We start from the raw sequence: 15,391 nt of genomic DNA on the forward strand, positions 1-15,391 counted from the left end.
CCAAAGATTTTCAGAAAGGTTTTAAGCCATGTGAACATGGGCATGGAACACAGCAGCCTGAAGCTAGGCTGCTGGGCAGGAGCAGGAGGGGAACCCCATCCCATCCCATCCCATCCCATCCCATCCCATCCCATCCCATCCCATCCCATCCCATCCCCATCCCCATCCCCATCCCCATCCCCATCCATTTCCATCTTATCTCTTCCCCTTCCCCATCTCATCGCTGGAAAGTCCCAGGCACAGCCCCACAGATGTGACTTCATTTGCATTGCCCTTGAAGTCAACAGAATTTAAATGACTTTGGTCTTATCAAGCTGTACGGATGCTGATGGGCACTCAGCTGATTCCTGACTCAGACAAGTGGCTTTGCATTGTAAGGAGGAACCCCATCTTCACACCCTTCTGCTGCACTTTCTTCAGCCCTGGCGTCCCTCCACATGAAGAGCAATGGAAAAGAGTTGGTGGGGATTTACTTCCCCATGGCAGGCTGTGCTTTCTGGTGCCTGAGGTTGAGTCATGGCCGAGGGCTGCAGGCGCCCACGCGATGGGTTTCTCTTTGTGGCTTTTGATTGGCTTTTCCCCTTTGTTGGCCCAAAAAGGCTGACCGCAATCAAATCTCACTGTGTCAGCACAGGAAATCCCGGCGTCGCCGTTCAGCACGAGTGCTGTGATGGGAACTGTGCTTGGGTGCCTTGCTGCAACACGGCTCCCCTGGGCAAAGACGTCCAAAACCACTGATGTGAGGCTGGGCACAGCCCAGGGCCGCCCTGCTGGGCCAGGGTTGGGCCAAAGGGACCCAGAGGTGCCTCCAGCCTCAGCCATGCTGTGATCCTCAGACACCAAACAGTCCAGCACCAATTAACGATAGAATCGTTGATAGGACAAGGGGAATGGTTTGAAACTGAGACAGGGGAGGTTTAGGTTGGATCTGAGGAGGAAGTTTTTCAGCCAGAGGGTGGTGAGGCACTGGAACAGGTTGCCCAAGGAGGCTGTGGATGCCCCATCCCTGCAGGCATTCAAGGCCAGGCTGGATGTGGCTCTGGGCAGCCTGGGCTGCTGGTTGGCGACCTGCACACAGCAGGGGGTTGGAACCAGGTCAGCACTGTGGGCCTTTGCACCCCAGGCCATTCTGTGATTCTATGATTCTTTGAATCGTACAATCACACAGTGGTTGGGTGGGGAGGAACCTTCCAGTCCACTCTGCCATGGTCTGGGTGCCCAGCTCGGGCTGCCCAGGGCTCCATCATGGCCTGAGGCACCTCCAGGGATGGGGCCCAGCACACCCAGCACCACCTGCAGTGCCAACATCAGCAGCTTGAGGGAAGGGAGAAGGGCTCGGGTTGCAGCACGACCACAACACTCAGCGATGGCAGCCATTAAATAAAAGATTCGACTTTTATTTAAAATAAAATGCATTTGTACATTGTCTTGAAACCACAGACTGGGGGAACACAACACTGCTTACTCCTCACATCGAGATGCGGCGGCCGCTGGCGCTGCCCCAGGCATGGGATGGGAGCTGCACCCATCACCCTGGGTTGGGGCTCCCAGCCCAGCTCCTGCTTAACTTAGATAAAAACTGAACTGAAACTGGCTTATTTTTTGGCTGTATTTTGTTTTCCCTAGGTTAATCCCCTTATTTCTTGCAGGCATACTAGAGTTAAGGCGGATATCTATGCGATATTCTAGCTGGCTTGTGAGACTAGTTAAAAAACTGTACAGTTTTATAAAATTTGTGTTTTTACATTAGTTACACAAAACCTATACTTCATAGACCTTTACTTCATATTGTAATGAAAACGTTTGCATATCGTAGGCGGAACAGTGGACTATGCTGGTGAATACTAAAAAGTGTTGTAACACAATACGGTGTAAAAATAAAATAAAATAAAAAGACAATATAAATGATTATCAAAAAAGGAAAGTTAACAAATAAATCCAAGCTATAACAAACTAACAGAAGGTCATCTTTAAGGCCACATATCTTCAGAAGAACGTCAGGCACCCGTAGCAGTCCCGGTGCATGTAGTGTGAAAGGAGATTGGAACTCTACATATGGGGAGGACAACTTCCAAACAGGTCAAATGTACAGAATAATAATAAAAAAAAATACAACAAGAAAACACAAAAAAAAAGAAATAAAACACTCATGCATTAAACATGATAAATAGACTTCATATCGTTTAAGCCCTGGATGGCTTTTAAAGAAGATGGCTTAGAGTTCTCTCGGAAATTTGGCTCTTTAAGTCAAATCCTATCCCAGCTGCAGGCATGTTCTGGAGTAAGGCTGCAGGCAGCATCACCTGGCCCAGGCACGGTCTCGTTATAGCAAATTAACAGAAGTGCTCATTAGTGCACACAGATTAACTGGTCTGGTAATGCAAAAACGTTCATGATTAAAAAAAAAAAAGATACATTTCAAGCTTACTTTATTAAGCAGCATATTTCAAATAACAGCTTTTTAAAGTTAAATATTAATACGGCCACGGGGTTTCCTCTTGGCTTACAGTACATGGGGCTCACACCCAGCCGCTGGTCAGTTTGTAGAACATCTCCTCATCCAAGCTCTCATTCTGGTCCTTCGCTCGCGTCGACAGGAAGATGTAACCACCAATGAACTCATGCACCACTTTGCAATCCACCTCCGTGCAGATGAAGGACACCCGCACGTCGTCGGCGAACTCCACCGTCACCTATGGCATGGGGGGAGGGCAACGTTTCATCACTGATTAGAATCACTGAATCATTATGGTGAGAAAAGACCTCTGAGATCCCCAACGCAACCCAACTCAACTCCACCCAACCCAACCCAACCCAACCCAACTCAACTCAACCCAACCCAACCCAACCCAACCCAACTCAACTCAACCCAACCCAACTCAACTTAACCCAACTCAACTTAACCCAACTCAACTCAACCCAACCCAATTCAACCCAACCCAACCCAACTCAACCCAACTCAACCCAACCCAACTCAACCCAACCCAACTCAACCCAACCCAACCCAACCCAACCCAACCCATCCCACTATGCCCACAGGCTGTGCCCCCAAGGACCACATCTCCACGCATCCCACTGACATCATAGGGGTCACTGAATCCAACTCCTGTCTCCACACAGGAGCACTCACAAATTAGTCAGCAGACAACCAAGCTGTGCCACAGACAAAATGCATTTTCATAAGGATCCCCAAAAAGGGTGAAGGCATCGGTCAGTTGGTGGTGAGCAACTGCATTGCACATCACTTGTTATGTAAATATAGATATATATTTTACTGTCATTGCCATTATTTCCCCTTCCTTTTCTGTCTTACTAAAATGCCTTTATCTCAACCCACGGCTGTTTACTTCTTCTCATTCTGTTGCCCATTCCACACGGTGGGAGTGGGTGAATAGCACTGAGCTGCTTGCTGGTAATGCAAAAACCCCAATACATGCACTTTGGGAAACAGCAACAAAACCTGTCAATGTTTTAACAATTAACTCAAGAATCACAGAATCACAGAATCATAGAATGGCCTGGGTTGAAAAGGACCACAATGATCATCTAGTTTCAACGCCCCTGCTATGTGTAGGGTCGCCAACCACCAGACCGGGCTGCCCAGAGAAAACGGAAAGCGATGCCTTTCCCATGCAACGAAAGTGGGGGAAAAGCCTACACGTGTGAAACAATGAGCAGATGGCACTGAAACTGCAGTGTGCACATCTGTGCACGGCACACACCTGGGCTCTGCCCACTCACCATTTTGATCTCCCAGTTCACGTTCCACTGCTTCATGTTGCTGAATCGCCACGTTTTGATGGCATCACCCGTGCTGGCGTCCATGCGGATGAGCCGGTTGTAGGCGATGCCAATCAGCTCCTCTTTCTTCCCCCCCTGGAACCTACAGCACAGTGAGGGATTAGGAACCGTAGGCTAATGTCTTACATTCAGCAGCTAACTCAACCCAAGGATGCCAATCCCAGTCCCGGCGATCCCAGTAGGTCGCTGCCTACACGACGTGGCCCCATGCCCTCACCCGGCTCCGCACGCCCACTGACCTGGCAATGAAGTGCGTGATGCCGAATTCGGGCAGCGACTGCCAAGCTTGGATGAAACGCATCTTTGCCTCGATGAGGCTCATCTGGGCGACGTTCTGGTGGGCCTCCAGGATCCGCGCCGTGAGCTGTGCAGCGAGACATCAGCATCAGGCACTGGGCTCACAGCAGCCCTCCCGGCACCGCGCTCACCCCATTGGGAACAGTATGGGTCAGCAACGCAAAGAAATGGCCGTGTCTACCCCAAGGATATATTTCTGCTGTTTTGTGCTGAATGAGTGGGAGCCCAGCTGATGGAGCTGCTTTTGCTTAACATCTCCCGACACACAAAGCAAATCCAGCTCCGACCTGCCCGAAGGCAGAGGGCACTCGGGCTCATTTCATCGAAGACGCAGGATGTGAGCAAGCAGCAGGGCAGATTTCTGGTGTAGGGTTTCCACTTTTGCAGCATAAATCACCAGGGACCATTACAAAAAAACAAACAGGGCTGGAATTTCTCAGGGAGGATGGGCTGTGTTAGTGTTTTCATTGCTGCTTTCAAAACCAAAAGGGTTCTAAACTATTTTAGTGGGTTTTTTTTTTCAGCTTAGTTGGATGGTCGCTGTCACTTACCAAGTCTCTTACATAGCCTGGCTGTAGATGGCAAGGCGAAAAAAAAAAGAAAAGGAGGCAGAAAGAAAAAAAAGCGATCAGAAATATGGCAACAAAGCAAAGAAAAAGTGCAAAATATCTGCAAACCAAAGTTCAAGCAAAAACAAAAACAAAACAAACAACAAACCCATGCATGACTCTGTAGGCAGAAAAGCAGCTAAAGTGAAGGGAAGTGTGTGGAAGGGACAGGTGAGCTGGTTCAACACTGGTGCCAACTGCTGTGGGAATGGCTCTGCTTGGAGAAATGCCCTTCTCCCCCTCCTCTCCTCACCTCTGTGCAAACTCAGCTCTATTTATTTGCATGGAGAGGGCCCTGAGTTGCTTTTATCTGAGGAAGGGAGAGAAGGGATGGAGACAGACTCACTGAGTCATTCAGCCTAGAAAAGACCTCCGAGATCCCCAACCCACCTCACCCTGCCCACTGCCCACGTCCCTCAGTGCCACATCTCCACAGCCCTGGAACATCTCCAGGGATGGTAACCCCACCTCTCCTGGGCAGCTGTGCCAATGCCCAACCACTCTTTTGGAAAATAAATGTCTCCTTATACCTAACCTGAAAACTCCCCCGGCACAACTTGGGACCATCACCTCTCATCCCATTGCCATTACCTGGGAGTAAAGGCTGACCCCACCTCACTACCACCTCCTTTCATGCGGTTGTAGAGAGCAATGAGGTCTCCCCTGAGCTATCTTTTGCACTTCAGGTTTGATGCTCCCCAAACCCAATATCCGGCCCTACACTGCTGCAACAGCACATGGAAAAAACCAAAGCCTAAGCAGGTTTGGGGCTGCCACATCCATAAATCATCTTGCAAGGCCGGATGCCAACTCCCATTTTGAATATCCTCTTCCTTATGCCAGGGCACAAGGAGACCCTCACAGTCAAATTCCTTGCATTCCCTCCTCCATCCATCCATCCGTTCGTCTGTCTGTCCATCCGTCCGTTTGTCTGTCCTTCCCAGCAAACCTAGCAAACAGCCTTTGAAACTGCCCCTACCTCTCCAGCTCTCCCATTCTGATGCCCACTGTCCCCATGCCCTGTGGTTGATTTCCATAGCAAGGATGCCTGCACACTAAGTAAGTTCTATCCTACTATTTTTCCAGGTGCCTCCATTTTACTGAGCCGGAGCCTGGAAGGTGCTGTATGTTAAAGCTGGATATTTGTGCAGCCTCTCCCCCATCCAAATGGATATAAAGGCTCATTCAGAAGAAGAACAAGGGCTATATAAAATATAACTCCACTGCCAGGAAATCATCGTGCTGTGCCAATAAAAAGTTATATTTTTCCTGCTTCTCTCAGTTGCAGCCTTCTTCTTGGCTTGCAGAGGTCGAACGCAGCCGCAGCCCAAGAACTCGGGCTGCAGTGCCATTCATGTCAGCGAGAGGCCACAGAGCAATGCCTTCCTTATTTCTGCTGCTGAACTGAGTGTAATGTCTTTCAGAAAGCCATGCGTTTTTTTCCATCACAAAACAGATCAGCTCTGTCATGCACGGACTGAATGCAGCGCGGAGTTCAAGCACAAGTCATGGCGATGTAAAAATGAAGCAATGTTTCAAGGACTGGCATTTGGAAGGAGGGGGAAAGCAAAGAGAGAAATATGCAAACCGCAGTACAGCCAAGTCTGCACAAAGCACTGCAAGCAACTGCAGCTCCGCTCATCCTGAGGGCTCCTGCACAGCTCAGTGCAGGTTTTGGTGCCAGCACCGGGATCCTGCGTGGCTGAGCTGCAGCATCATTTTGGGGTGAACACAGCTCAAACCGGGGACCGACACCGCTGCTGACGTGCACTCAACCTACAAAGTGTCATTATGGTGGTGGGTGCCATTCCCTGACGCCGGAGCACAGATCTCAGTGGGCGCTGTGTTTTAGTAGGGTGCACCCCAACACACCACCCCACAGCCCCGCGGCCGGCCCTACCTGCTTGTTCTTGTACTTCTTCAGGTAGCGCGGGGACACCAGGCACTCGGGGTTGATGTCTGTTGTGATCTGCTCCGGGATCAGCTGCGGGTCCGGGTTGAGGTGTTGCATCTTCAGGAAGGAGAGGATGTTCTGCACCTCCATGCTGTACGAGCTGTCCGCCATCGTCTTGCCCTTGGAGGCGAGGCGGCAGGCGGCCATCCAGCTGGCGTACTGCCTCTCCTGTGGCACAGTGAGACCATGGCTGTCAGCTGGGGACGAGGCATCAGCCCACCCCGCTGAACCACCCAACAGCCTTCCTGCATGCACAGCTGAACAGAAACCCAGCGGAGGCCACGGGATGGACCCGAGCAGAGGAGATGGGTGCTGTCACCCATATGGACGAGGGGACAGACTTACGTTGTCACAGCGCAGCCAGATTTCATTCATTCCCTCTGCAACGGGGATCAGAAGCTTGATGTTAAACTTCTGACCGGAGATGTTCACGTCGGGGGTGACTTCACATCCTGCAATGAGAGCCACTGTTCAGAAGGACGCTCTAACAAGGAGAAAACAAGGAATGGACGAGAAAAGGCAAAGCACTCCAGCTAGGTGCTGCCAAATCACAGATCTCACAGTGCATCTCCAAAGGGACAGCATCACAGGGACACAAACTGTGGCACACAGCTCCTCTTCCCAGTGCAGGGAAAATGGAAGACCTGGCCCAAAAGCAGAGAGGCTGAAGCTAACAGGTTCCCCCAGGACTCACCTCCCACACCTTGGCCTCGATCCAATTGTAAACACCACTTGGTCCCCAGATTTTCATGGAAGTGCAGGAAAATGTGACTGGCCAGGTCCTGAACACCCACATGCTATTCTGTGTGGGTGCACTGCGATGTTTGGTGCTATGAGCATCCCACTTTGGGTGTTCAAGAAATGCTACGAGCCACCGTGCCAACATGGGGTGGTGAATGGGGATGGCCAAGGTCACAGAATCACAGCACCCCATAATCATAAAACAGTTTGGGTTGGGAGGCATCTTAAAGCCCATCCAGTTCCACATCTTGCTGTGGGCTGGCTGCCCCCCCGCCAGATTGGGCTGCCCAGGACTCCGTCCAGCCTGGTCACAATGAGGTCTCCTTGGAGCCTTCTCTCCTCCAGGCCGTCTCCCTGGGCTCGCAAGAACCTGCGTGGCTTCACTCTGCAGCCAAAAAATGGGCCAGCCTGAGAGGTGAGTGGCACACGGATATGCTGCTGGGGAGCTGGCAGCACCTAATGGGGTCATGGGCCATGTGGTAGACATCTCAGCACACACCAGCCCAGCCACTTTCTCCTTTACACACATTTATCCACACCCAGGATGGCACGCTAGGAACACAAGTGGAAAAGCAAGGTGTTGCAGTGGCAGATGATCACTGAAATACCATGCAAGGGTGTGAATGCTGCTCCTACCTCTCAAGTTCATCTGGTGGGCAGGAGTTCCGTTGGCTTCCTCTTTGCTTTTGTAGCAGGAGATGGAGGTATCTTTGAAGGTGCACCAGTATGGCTTGTAACCTTTCAGGGTCAGCTTCTTGGGCCTGTGAGACAGGGTGTGGGACATTACAAACATGGGGCTAAGCAGGTGGTGGGATTCAAACTGGGCTGTAAAACGACCACTTGCAATCACAGAATCGTTAGGGCTAGAAAAGATCACCAAGTTCAACCCACCCCACCATGCCCAGTGCCCACATCCCTCAGTACCACATCCCCATGGCTCTGGAATGCCTCCAGGGATGGTGACCCTACCACTGCTGGGCAGCTGTGCCACTGCAGCACCGAAGGAGATGTAGAAGTCGGGCTGGCAGAAATGTGCATGCAGCAGCAGTGAGGTTCCCAGCACCCAAACTGTCCTCTGGTGCCTTAATGCAGTGTTGGAAGCTTGTCCAAGCTGCAGTTCTCAGAGATTGCACCGACTGAGCGGAGTGAACCAGCAACACCTCCTCCCTCCCTGACAACTGACACTCCAACTAGCGAGCAGTTAGCAATTAGAGCTGTGCCTGATTTTATTGGCAAACGAGCACGTCAAAGCAAACAGTAAGGTTTTTGTGTGATGGTTTGCTTTCAGTGGAAAACCACCCACCCTGAAGCATGGTGTGGGCTCCAGTCCTGCGGCTTTGCCCCAGTTGGAGCAGAGACAATTACAACAGAGGGGCTCATTATGGAGCTATTCCATTGCCATCGCTTTTCTCCCCCTGTACCTATCCTGTCAACTCCCATTGGGTTTGTTCAGTTTCCAGAACGTTCACCATAACCTGTGCTGCAGCAGAGAACTGCAAAACATTGGAAGCTGCCACAGCACCAGCCAACATCCAGCTGTTGCCATTCCCAGGCATCCATGTTGCAGCAGAATGAACAAAACCCATAAATCCTGAGCACAGCAACATGCACAGGGGTTGATATTTGAGAACATCGGGATCAAATGGGATGGTTGGGAACAACGTGGAATAATACCCAGTGGCTGTGCTGAGTGCTGGAGAAAGCAAAATGTGTTAACAGCGATGGCGCCCAGGTGCTGCAAACTGCAGGGTAACGGCTCTGTGGTTTCCGTGCATGGTAACACAGTGAAATCTGGAGTCGGGAGGGGAAGAAATGGACAGGAGGCAGCAGGGCCGTGAATTATTCATTGCTACCACCTCTTCCCAGCAGTACTTACTTGAATACTTTAATGTAGTCAGCGAGCTCCGGGATGGAAGTGATGTCACCCTGAAAATATAAAGGAGAGGATCGTAGGATGGGCTGGGATGGAAGGGACCTCAAAGGTCATCCAGATCCGACCACCAAATGGTCCCTTCCAGTGCTGGGGGGAGGAAGCACACAGAGCATCTACTGCATAGGAGTGCTGCCTGGAAAGCGGAGGGCAATATTCTATGGTTTTTATGGGATTCCTGCTGAGCGCTGTCACGCTGAATGGCATTTCCAGTTCCCATGAGCTCCAACCAAAGGGTTTTCAAATGACACGGAGCACAAACAGTGCTGCAGCAGCTTCCAGCAGTGGGACAGTTTACTTTCTGTCTGCAGTAAGCAATGCTGTTTACAGATACAACGTGGAAAAAAAATGCAGAAGCTAAACAAACAATCCACTAATTGCCCATTATCTGTATTCAATTACTCGAATGCATCTGGAAATGGCTACTGGGAGCAACCGGTAGAGAATGGGATGGATTTTTTTTGATGAATCATTGCCTTCTTCACTCCTGTCTGGTGGGGACTGCTGGACTGCTCCTCAGTGCTGTGCTTCAACTCTGCTTTGCAAAGAAATTGTGAACGGTCTCTTGGCTCTGACAACCAGGCCCTATTTCAAGCACAGAATCACAGAATGGCCTGGGTTGAAAAGGACCACAGTGACCATCTAGTTTCAACCCCCTGCTGCGTGCAGGGTCGCCAACCACTAAACCCACTATTTCTGCTGCATCCAGTGATGCTGCTCTCCCTGCCAATCTCTGTAGGCTGAGGATGGCAATTCTACTTCAAAATATGAAACTACTATTGGGCTCTATGTTCTGCATCACAACCGTGGGGTCATTAAGGTTGCTTGGAAAAAAAGATCATCACGCTCAAACGTGTTGCTCCACTGGGCTGCAGGCAACAGGAAAAAAAAGGGAGAGGAAGGAAATAAGGCAGGTTGGATGCTCAGAACAGTGATCCCTTGCAGGGATCACTGGCAAGGAGGGCATGTGTAGGCCCCGTGCCCACAGCCTTACCAGAATTGTTGACGTTTTGCCACCTTCCAAGGTGATTTCTAGGTCAGAGAGCGCAGCATCCACCTCGTCCACGTCCTTGTCGCTGTTGTTCAGGTGGTTTTCTGACGACATGATGGACAGCTTGTTGATGTGGTACTGAAAGGCAAGGCATGGCTGTGTGAGCAAAGGCGGCCTGCACCCACTGCTCTTCCCTCATCCACCAGGCCGTGCACAGCACCGCGTTCTTCCAGTGATAACTGCTCAGCATTTCTGGATGCACAAACTTTTGCTGAAACGGCCAAACTGTTGTGATGAGACTGCAGCATGCACAGAGATTTCCCATCATAGAATCACAGAATCCTAGAATGGCCTGGGTTGCAAAGGAGCACAGTGCTCACCCAGTTCCAACCCCCTGCTGTGTGCAGGTGGCCAACCAGCAGCCCAGGCTGCCCAGAGCCACATCCAGCCTGGCCTTGAATGCCTGCAGGGATGGGGCATCCACAACCTCTCTTGTCTCACATTGTTTTTACAAAAATTCAGTGAAATCTCACTCCAAGCACTAAGCACAGCCCAATGTGGGCTGCCGACAGATTAAGCTGAACCTTTATATTTTTGTTTTCATCGTTTTCTTCCTGGGAGGGGCCCTAAGAGCAAACTCGGGCTCCCTCTGGGGATGTTCCTACATCCTCCAGCAACGAGGAGCGCCAGACCACACATAGGAAATGGCCCACTGTCCGTCCCACAGAAGTCAATAGCAGGTGTAGTATTTATGCCAAATCACACCAAGGACTCCATAAAGCAAATAAATACGGCGTTCCAGGAAACCCACAGATTACCACCAGCTGTCTGGGGGGCAGCGTGCCAGCAATGTGCAGCTCAAGAACCTACTGTCCTTACACTGGGCTTTGTCAAACAGGGCAAAGCGACAAGTCCAGGCAGACATAAACATGTTTGGGAAAAGAAGGCTACATTCCTCTTCATAAGGAGTAACAGGCAGCCAACATGCTAACTGCCCAATCAGTGAGACAGAAGACAGAAGCAGTCCAACTCCTATCAGCATGGGAATCCCAAGCAATCCATCAACAGAGCAGTCTACAAGAGCCACAAAATGAAGCTTGACCAAACCAAGTGTTGGGGGCCATCTCCTACCTGCAGCGCTGCAAACATCATCATCTCCTCCTCCGTGCACTCGATCTCCTCCAGCAGGATGGCCCACTTGGACTGCTCGTACAGCTGGTTGATCCTAATGGCGTCGTACTGCGCACAGAGAGAAACAGTGCAGCCCATAAGAGATGTGCCAGAGCAAGACCTGCCATCTCCCTCGCTCTGGGCACAACACGCCATCGTCTGTTTGCCCTTTTTCAATGCTCTCGTCAGCCCGGGATGGACAAGGCTCACAGCCACAAAGCAGTCCCTGCAATGCCTTTCAGCCCAGGGCACGGCAGCGTGCACACCTGCCCTTGATGCATGCACCGATTTGCAAAGTGGTGGAGTATTTACCACCACAAATGCACTCTGGAGACACAGGCATCCTTCACCCAAACCGTTTGCCTGCAAGGTGCAAGCCAAGAAACTAACTCCTTACCTTTGGATTCAGGTCGAAAAAGCTGTAATACTTGAACCGGAGCAGCAAAGCCTCGTTTTCCTTCACCTCCTGCTCCATGAGGGATCGGGACGAATCCAACCACCTGCAAATCATCAGCAAGGGGTAGCACACACAGAGCTCCCGCGAGACGGCGACGAGAGAAGGCAAACAAATGGTGGACTCACCCTTGGTTGATCTTGGCTTTGTCGAGGAGCGCCTGTGGCTTGTACAGCTTTGCTAGGGACTCGGGGGAGGTGACGGGCTGGCTGACGGCCAGGATGCCCGGGTTGCCCTCCGACAAGGCGCTGTCCCCAAACCATGCGGACGTGGGGGACAAGGGGCTGCCGTCGTGAGCGTCGTAAGTTGGCGTCATGGTTTTGCTGTACAGTCCTGGGCTGGAATAGATGTTTCCTACCAGCGAGAGGAAGAAAGGCCGGCTGTGAGCTCGCGGCCAAGCCCCGCTCCACACAAAGCCAATTCAGACACAAAACCGAAGCCAGCGGATGTCAAACCTTCCCTTTTTCTTTTTTACCATTTTGTTCCGCAGTTGGAAAACACTGCGCTGCTTGTTTTCCCATGACAAGCTGCCCCAACCTCTCTCTTTCTCTCTTTCTTCTCCAAGAGCAAAACTGATGGAAAAGCCATTCCCGAGCCGAATCCGTGGGAAAACCCGCGGGTCTCCCTGGGCCACCCCCCACTTACCGGTGTTACCTGGAGCTTAAAGATTTTGGAAGTCAAAGGTTTTAGAGGAGCAGGAAAATAAACTAAGGGCACGGCCAGAGAGACCAGAGGCAGAGCACAAAAGTCCTAAGGAGGTGGAGCTCACCTTTGACGGGGCCGATGTAAAGAATATCGGTGCCTATGGAGAGGGAAAGAAAGGAGGGAAGTGAGAAGGCGAGAGAAAGTCACTGGGACGGCAGGGAAGGAGAAGAGCTGGAAATACAAGTGTGGGTTAAGAGGGCTGAGCAGCACGCGTGAGGCTGAGCCACCCGACCCCAGTGCGGTGCTGGCCTCTGGCTGAGACTCCCCTCGTTACACTGATTGCGCTTAAAATCAGGGGAGGCGTTTCAGGTGCGTTTGCCGAACCAGGGGTTATGCCGAGATGAGGATTCACTGAGTTTCCCACACACAACTGCCGCAATCACTCAGGTCAGCGGTTGGACTCGGTGATCTCGAAGGTCTTTTCCAACCCAGATGACCCCATGGTTTTGGCAATCATCGCTGCTCAACGCAGACCCGAAACCGCTGTGTTTTCACCCTGATTTACTGCAGGGGAGGCTCCTCCAGCGATGCGGCCGTGAGATGCGTGCTCCCGTGCTGCCCCACGTACAGCACCCTGCACACTTGTTTTCTACCGACACGTCAGACGCTTGCAAAGCCACCCAGAAGTTCTCTTGGTACACAACTTGCACCAAAAGCTCTGGTTTTTCCGAGTGTTTGCAGCAGTGCCAGCTGACCCGGCAGGCAAAGTAACCCGAGTGACTCCAGCTCTTTTGCTCGTGTTACAAGAAATGGCCAGGCACCGAAATGTGGCATTTCATGGGCAGAGAAGCTTGCTTATGTGGCCAATTTGATATTAATACGCTGAGCGAGTGGTGCTATTTGGTGCAAAACCAATCCCAAAGCATGCATTCCTCCCAGACGCCTTGAAGTTTTACAGCTCATACAACTCCATGTTGGGGAAAAAAAAGCCTTTTAAAATTACAAATTACCTAGAGAAGAAAGCTGACCCGACTTGGCATCTCATATCCCAAAATAGCTGAGAGCTAAATCGTCCCCATTGATCTCAAAGGAGCATTGATTTTTATGCTAAGAGTATAAAATCCATATTTTGAGCGTAATGGATGTTCATTGAGCGCGTCCTAATGTCAGTGACTCCACTGCTTATGAAATCAGGCAATGAGCTCAACATCGTTTGCTGGGAATAAATGTGTGCACGACTCAGGAGCACCAATACTTGGCTTTCTGGAAAAGAGTTGTGTCCTTACGGAATCCTGTTTCATATTCCGGTTCCATATTCATATTGCTCAGACGTGCAATTCAATGCACTCCAAATCTACCTTACAAAGCACTGCCTCCCTGGAGGCCCCAGGGAGTCATCATGCCTGGAGGAGTTCAAGAAACATATAAATGTTGTACTAAGAGACACGGTTTAATGGGGAGCTATTGGTGGATGGTTGGATTGGATGATCTTGAAGGTCTTTTCCAGCCTTGGTGATTCTACAGTTCTAGGAATGCACAAGAAACTACAGAAGGCTGAGCCACAGGGATGGTCCAAATCCACCAAGCAGGAAAGATGTGAATGATCACACACTACACCTGTGGGTCTGCATTTTGGGAACCTGCGTCCAGGTAGGTGAAATATCTTCGTATCTCCAGCCATTTTGAAGAGTGTTACAAAATTTCAGAGAATACTGAAGAATTATACAGGAGAGTTGAAACCAGATGGTCCTTTTCAACCCAGGCCATTCTATGATCCCGTGATTCTATGGATTATTTCAAGCGCTTTGTAACGATGCAGGATGCCATTGGGTTTTCCCAGTTTTAGGACAGAATGGAATTAGATGCATAAATTTGGTCCCAGCAGTCTGATCTGGAATGATAGGGCATCTGATAGACCCTTCTGTGGAAAACAACACAGCTGACATCAGTGAGCCAAAGTCATGCAGTTTTGATGGGATCTCCCCAAAAACGAGCTTTGATGCTTTAGGCTGGTCAATGGCATCGTACCAAACGCAGCCAATGCCGTGGCAAGGAAACCTGAATAGTTTAGAAATGCGACTGTAAACTGCCTGATAGCAAGGGAAATGGGACTGAAGATAAGAAAGCCTTGGAAAGCCAAGGATGCTTTTAGCACTCACTTCTTTGTAAGTGAATACAGGACTTCAGATGCGGCGCTGAGGGACGTGGCTTAGTGGGCATGGTGGGGATGGGTTGGTATCTTAGAGGTCTTTTCCAACCTGAATGACTCTATGATTCAATGGAGACTGTTGGGCAAGGCTTATTATGAGTCTGCAGAGGCTTAAGCTGGCTGTGCTGCCAGACATCCTCGGTGACAAAAACTGAATCTACGTGCACTGAAATAAGCAGATCGTGAAGTGCCAACTCATTTTACATGAGCATCCAGCGCACAGACAGACGTTGGAACAACACTGACAAGAGTTTATTCAGATTAAGAAGACGATGTCAAACTAATGGGACCTAAACATCACAGGTAGCTGCAGCAATTAAACCTGCAGCAAAAATCCTCACATTCACAGATGCAGTACGAGAAAGACAAACCGAGCAGACAGTTCAAAGTGACTCACTGCAAGAGTAATAAATAATTTAAATTAAAAAGTGTCTTCTGCATACGTTTCCCACAAGGCGGGCCAAGGGCTTGGAATTAATCTAACGGAGATGCTCCCTGCGAACGCTGCCTGTCGGAAAGGCTGCTGAGTGCCTCTCCTGATGCAAGTGCCAAATGACAACGAGCATTGGCTGGAGCCTTGAAAGGCACAGG

General features: G+C 50.5%; 1 protein-coding gene across 4 annotated transcripts in view; it reads right to left on the reverse strand.

The window, feature by feature from the left end:
* Window positions 1–1,376: 1,376 nt before the first annotated feature.
* Window positions 1,377–15,391, reverse strand: part of FERMT2 (FERM domain containing kindlin 2) — a 36,506-nt gene continuing 22,491 nt past the window's right edge. Inside the window, exons 4-16 of one of the 4 annotated variants that reach the window (XM_010712166.4) lie at window positions 12,716–12,748; window positions 12,075–12,300; window positions 11,890–11,992; window positions 11,454–11,561; window positions 10,326–10,460; window positions 9,278–9,327; window positions 8,038–8,162; window positions 7,006–7,112; window positions 6,607–6,828; window positions 4,650–4,670; window positions 4,041–4,165; window positions 3,742–3,883; window positions 1,377–2,693 (exon numbers count right to left, since the gene is read on the reverse strand). In XM_010712166.4, coding sequence (XP_010710468.1) covers window positions 2,520–2,693; window positions 3,742–3,883; window positions 4,041–4,165; window positions 4,650–4,670; window positions 6,607–6,828; window positions 7,006–7,112; window positions 8,038–8,162; window positions 9,278–9,327; window positions 10,326–10,460; window positions 11,454–11,561; window positions 11,890–11,992; window positions 12,075–12,300; window positions 12,716–12,748 — 1,571 coding nt within the window. In that variant the 3' untranslated portion in view covers window positions 1,377–2,519. The remainder of the gene's footprint in view (window positions 2,694–3,741; window positions 3,884–4,040; window positions 4,166–4,649; window positions 4,671–6,606; window positions 6,829–7,005; window positions 7,113–8,037; window positions 8,163–9,277; window positions 9,328–10,325; window positions 10,461–11,453; window positions 11,562–11,889; window positions 11,993–12,074; window positions 12,301–12,715; window positions 12,749–15,391) is intronic. The other 3 variants (XM_085225969.1, XM_085225968.1, XM_085225970.1) reach the window with 3 other exon arrangements.

Source organism: Meleagris gallopavo, chromosome 5 (assembly GCF_905368555.1).
Source record: "Meleagris gallopavo chromosome 5, MGAL_WU_HG_1.1, whole genome shotgun sequence".
NCBI classification, from domain to species: domain Eukaryota; kingdom Metazoa; phylum Chordata; class Aves; order Galliformes; family Phasianidae; genus Meleagris; species Meleagris gallopavo.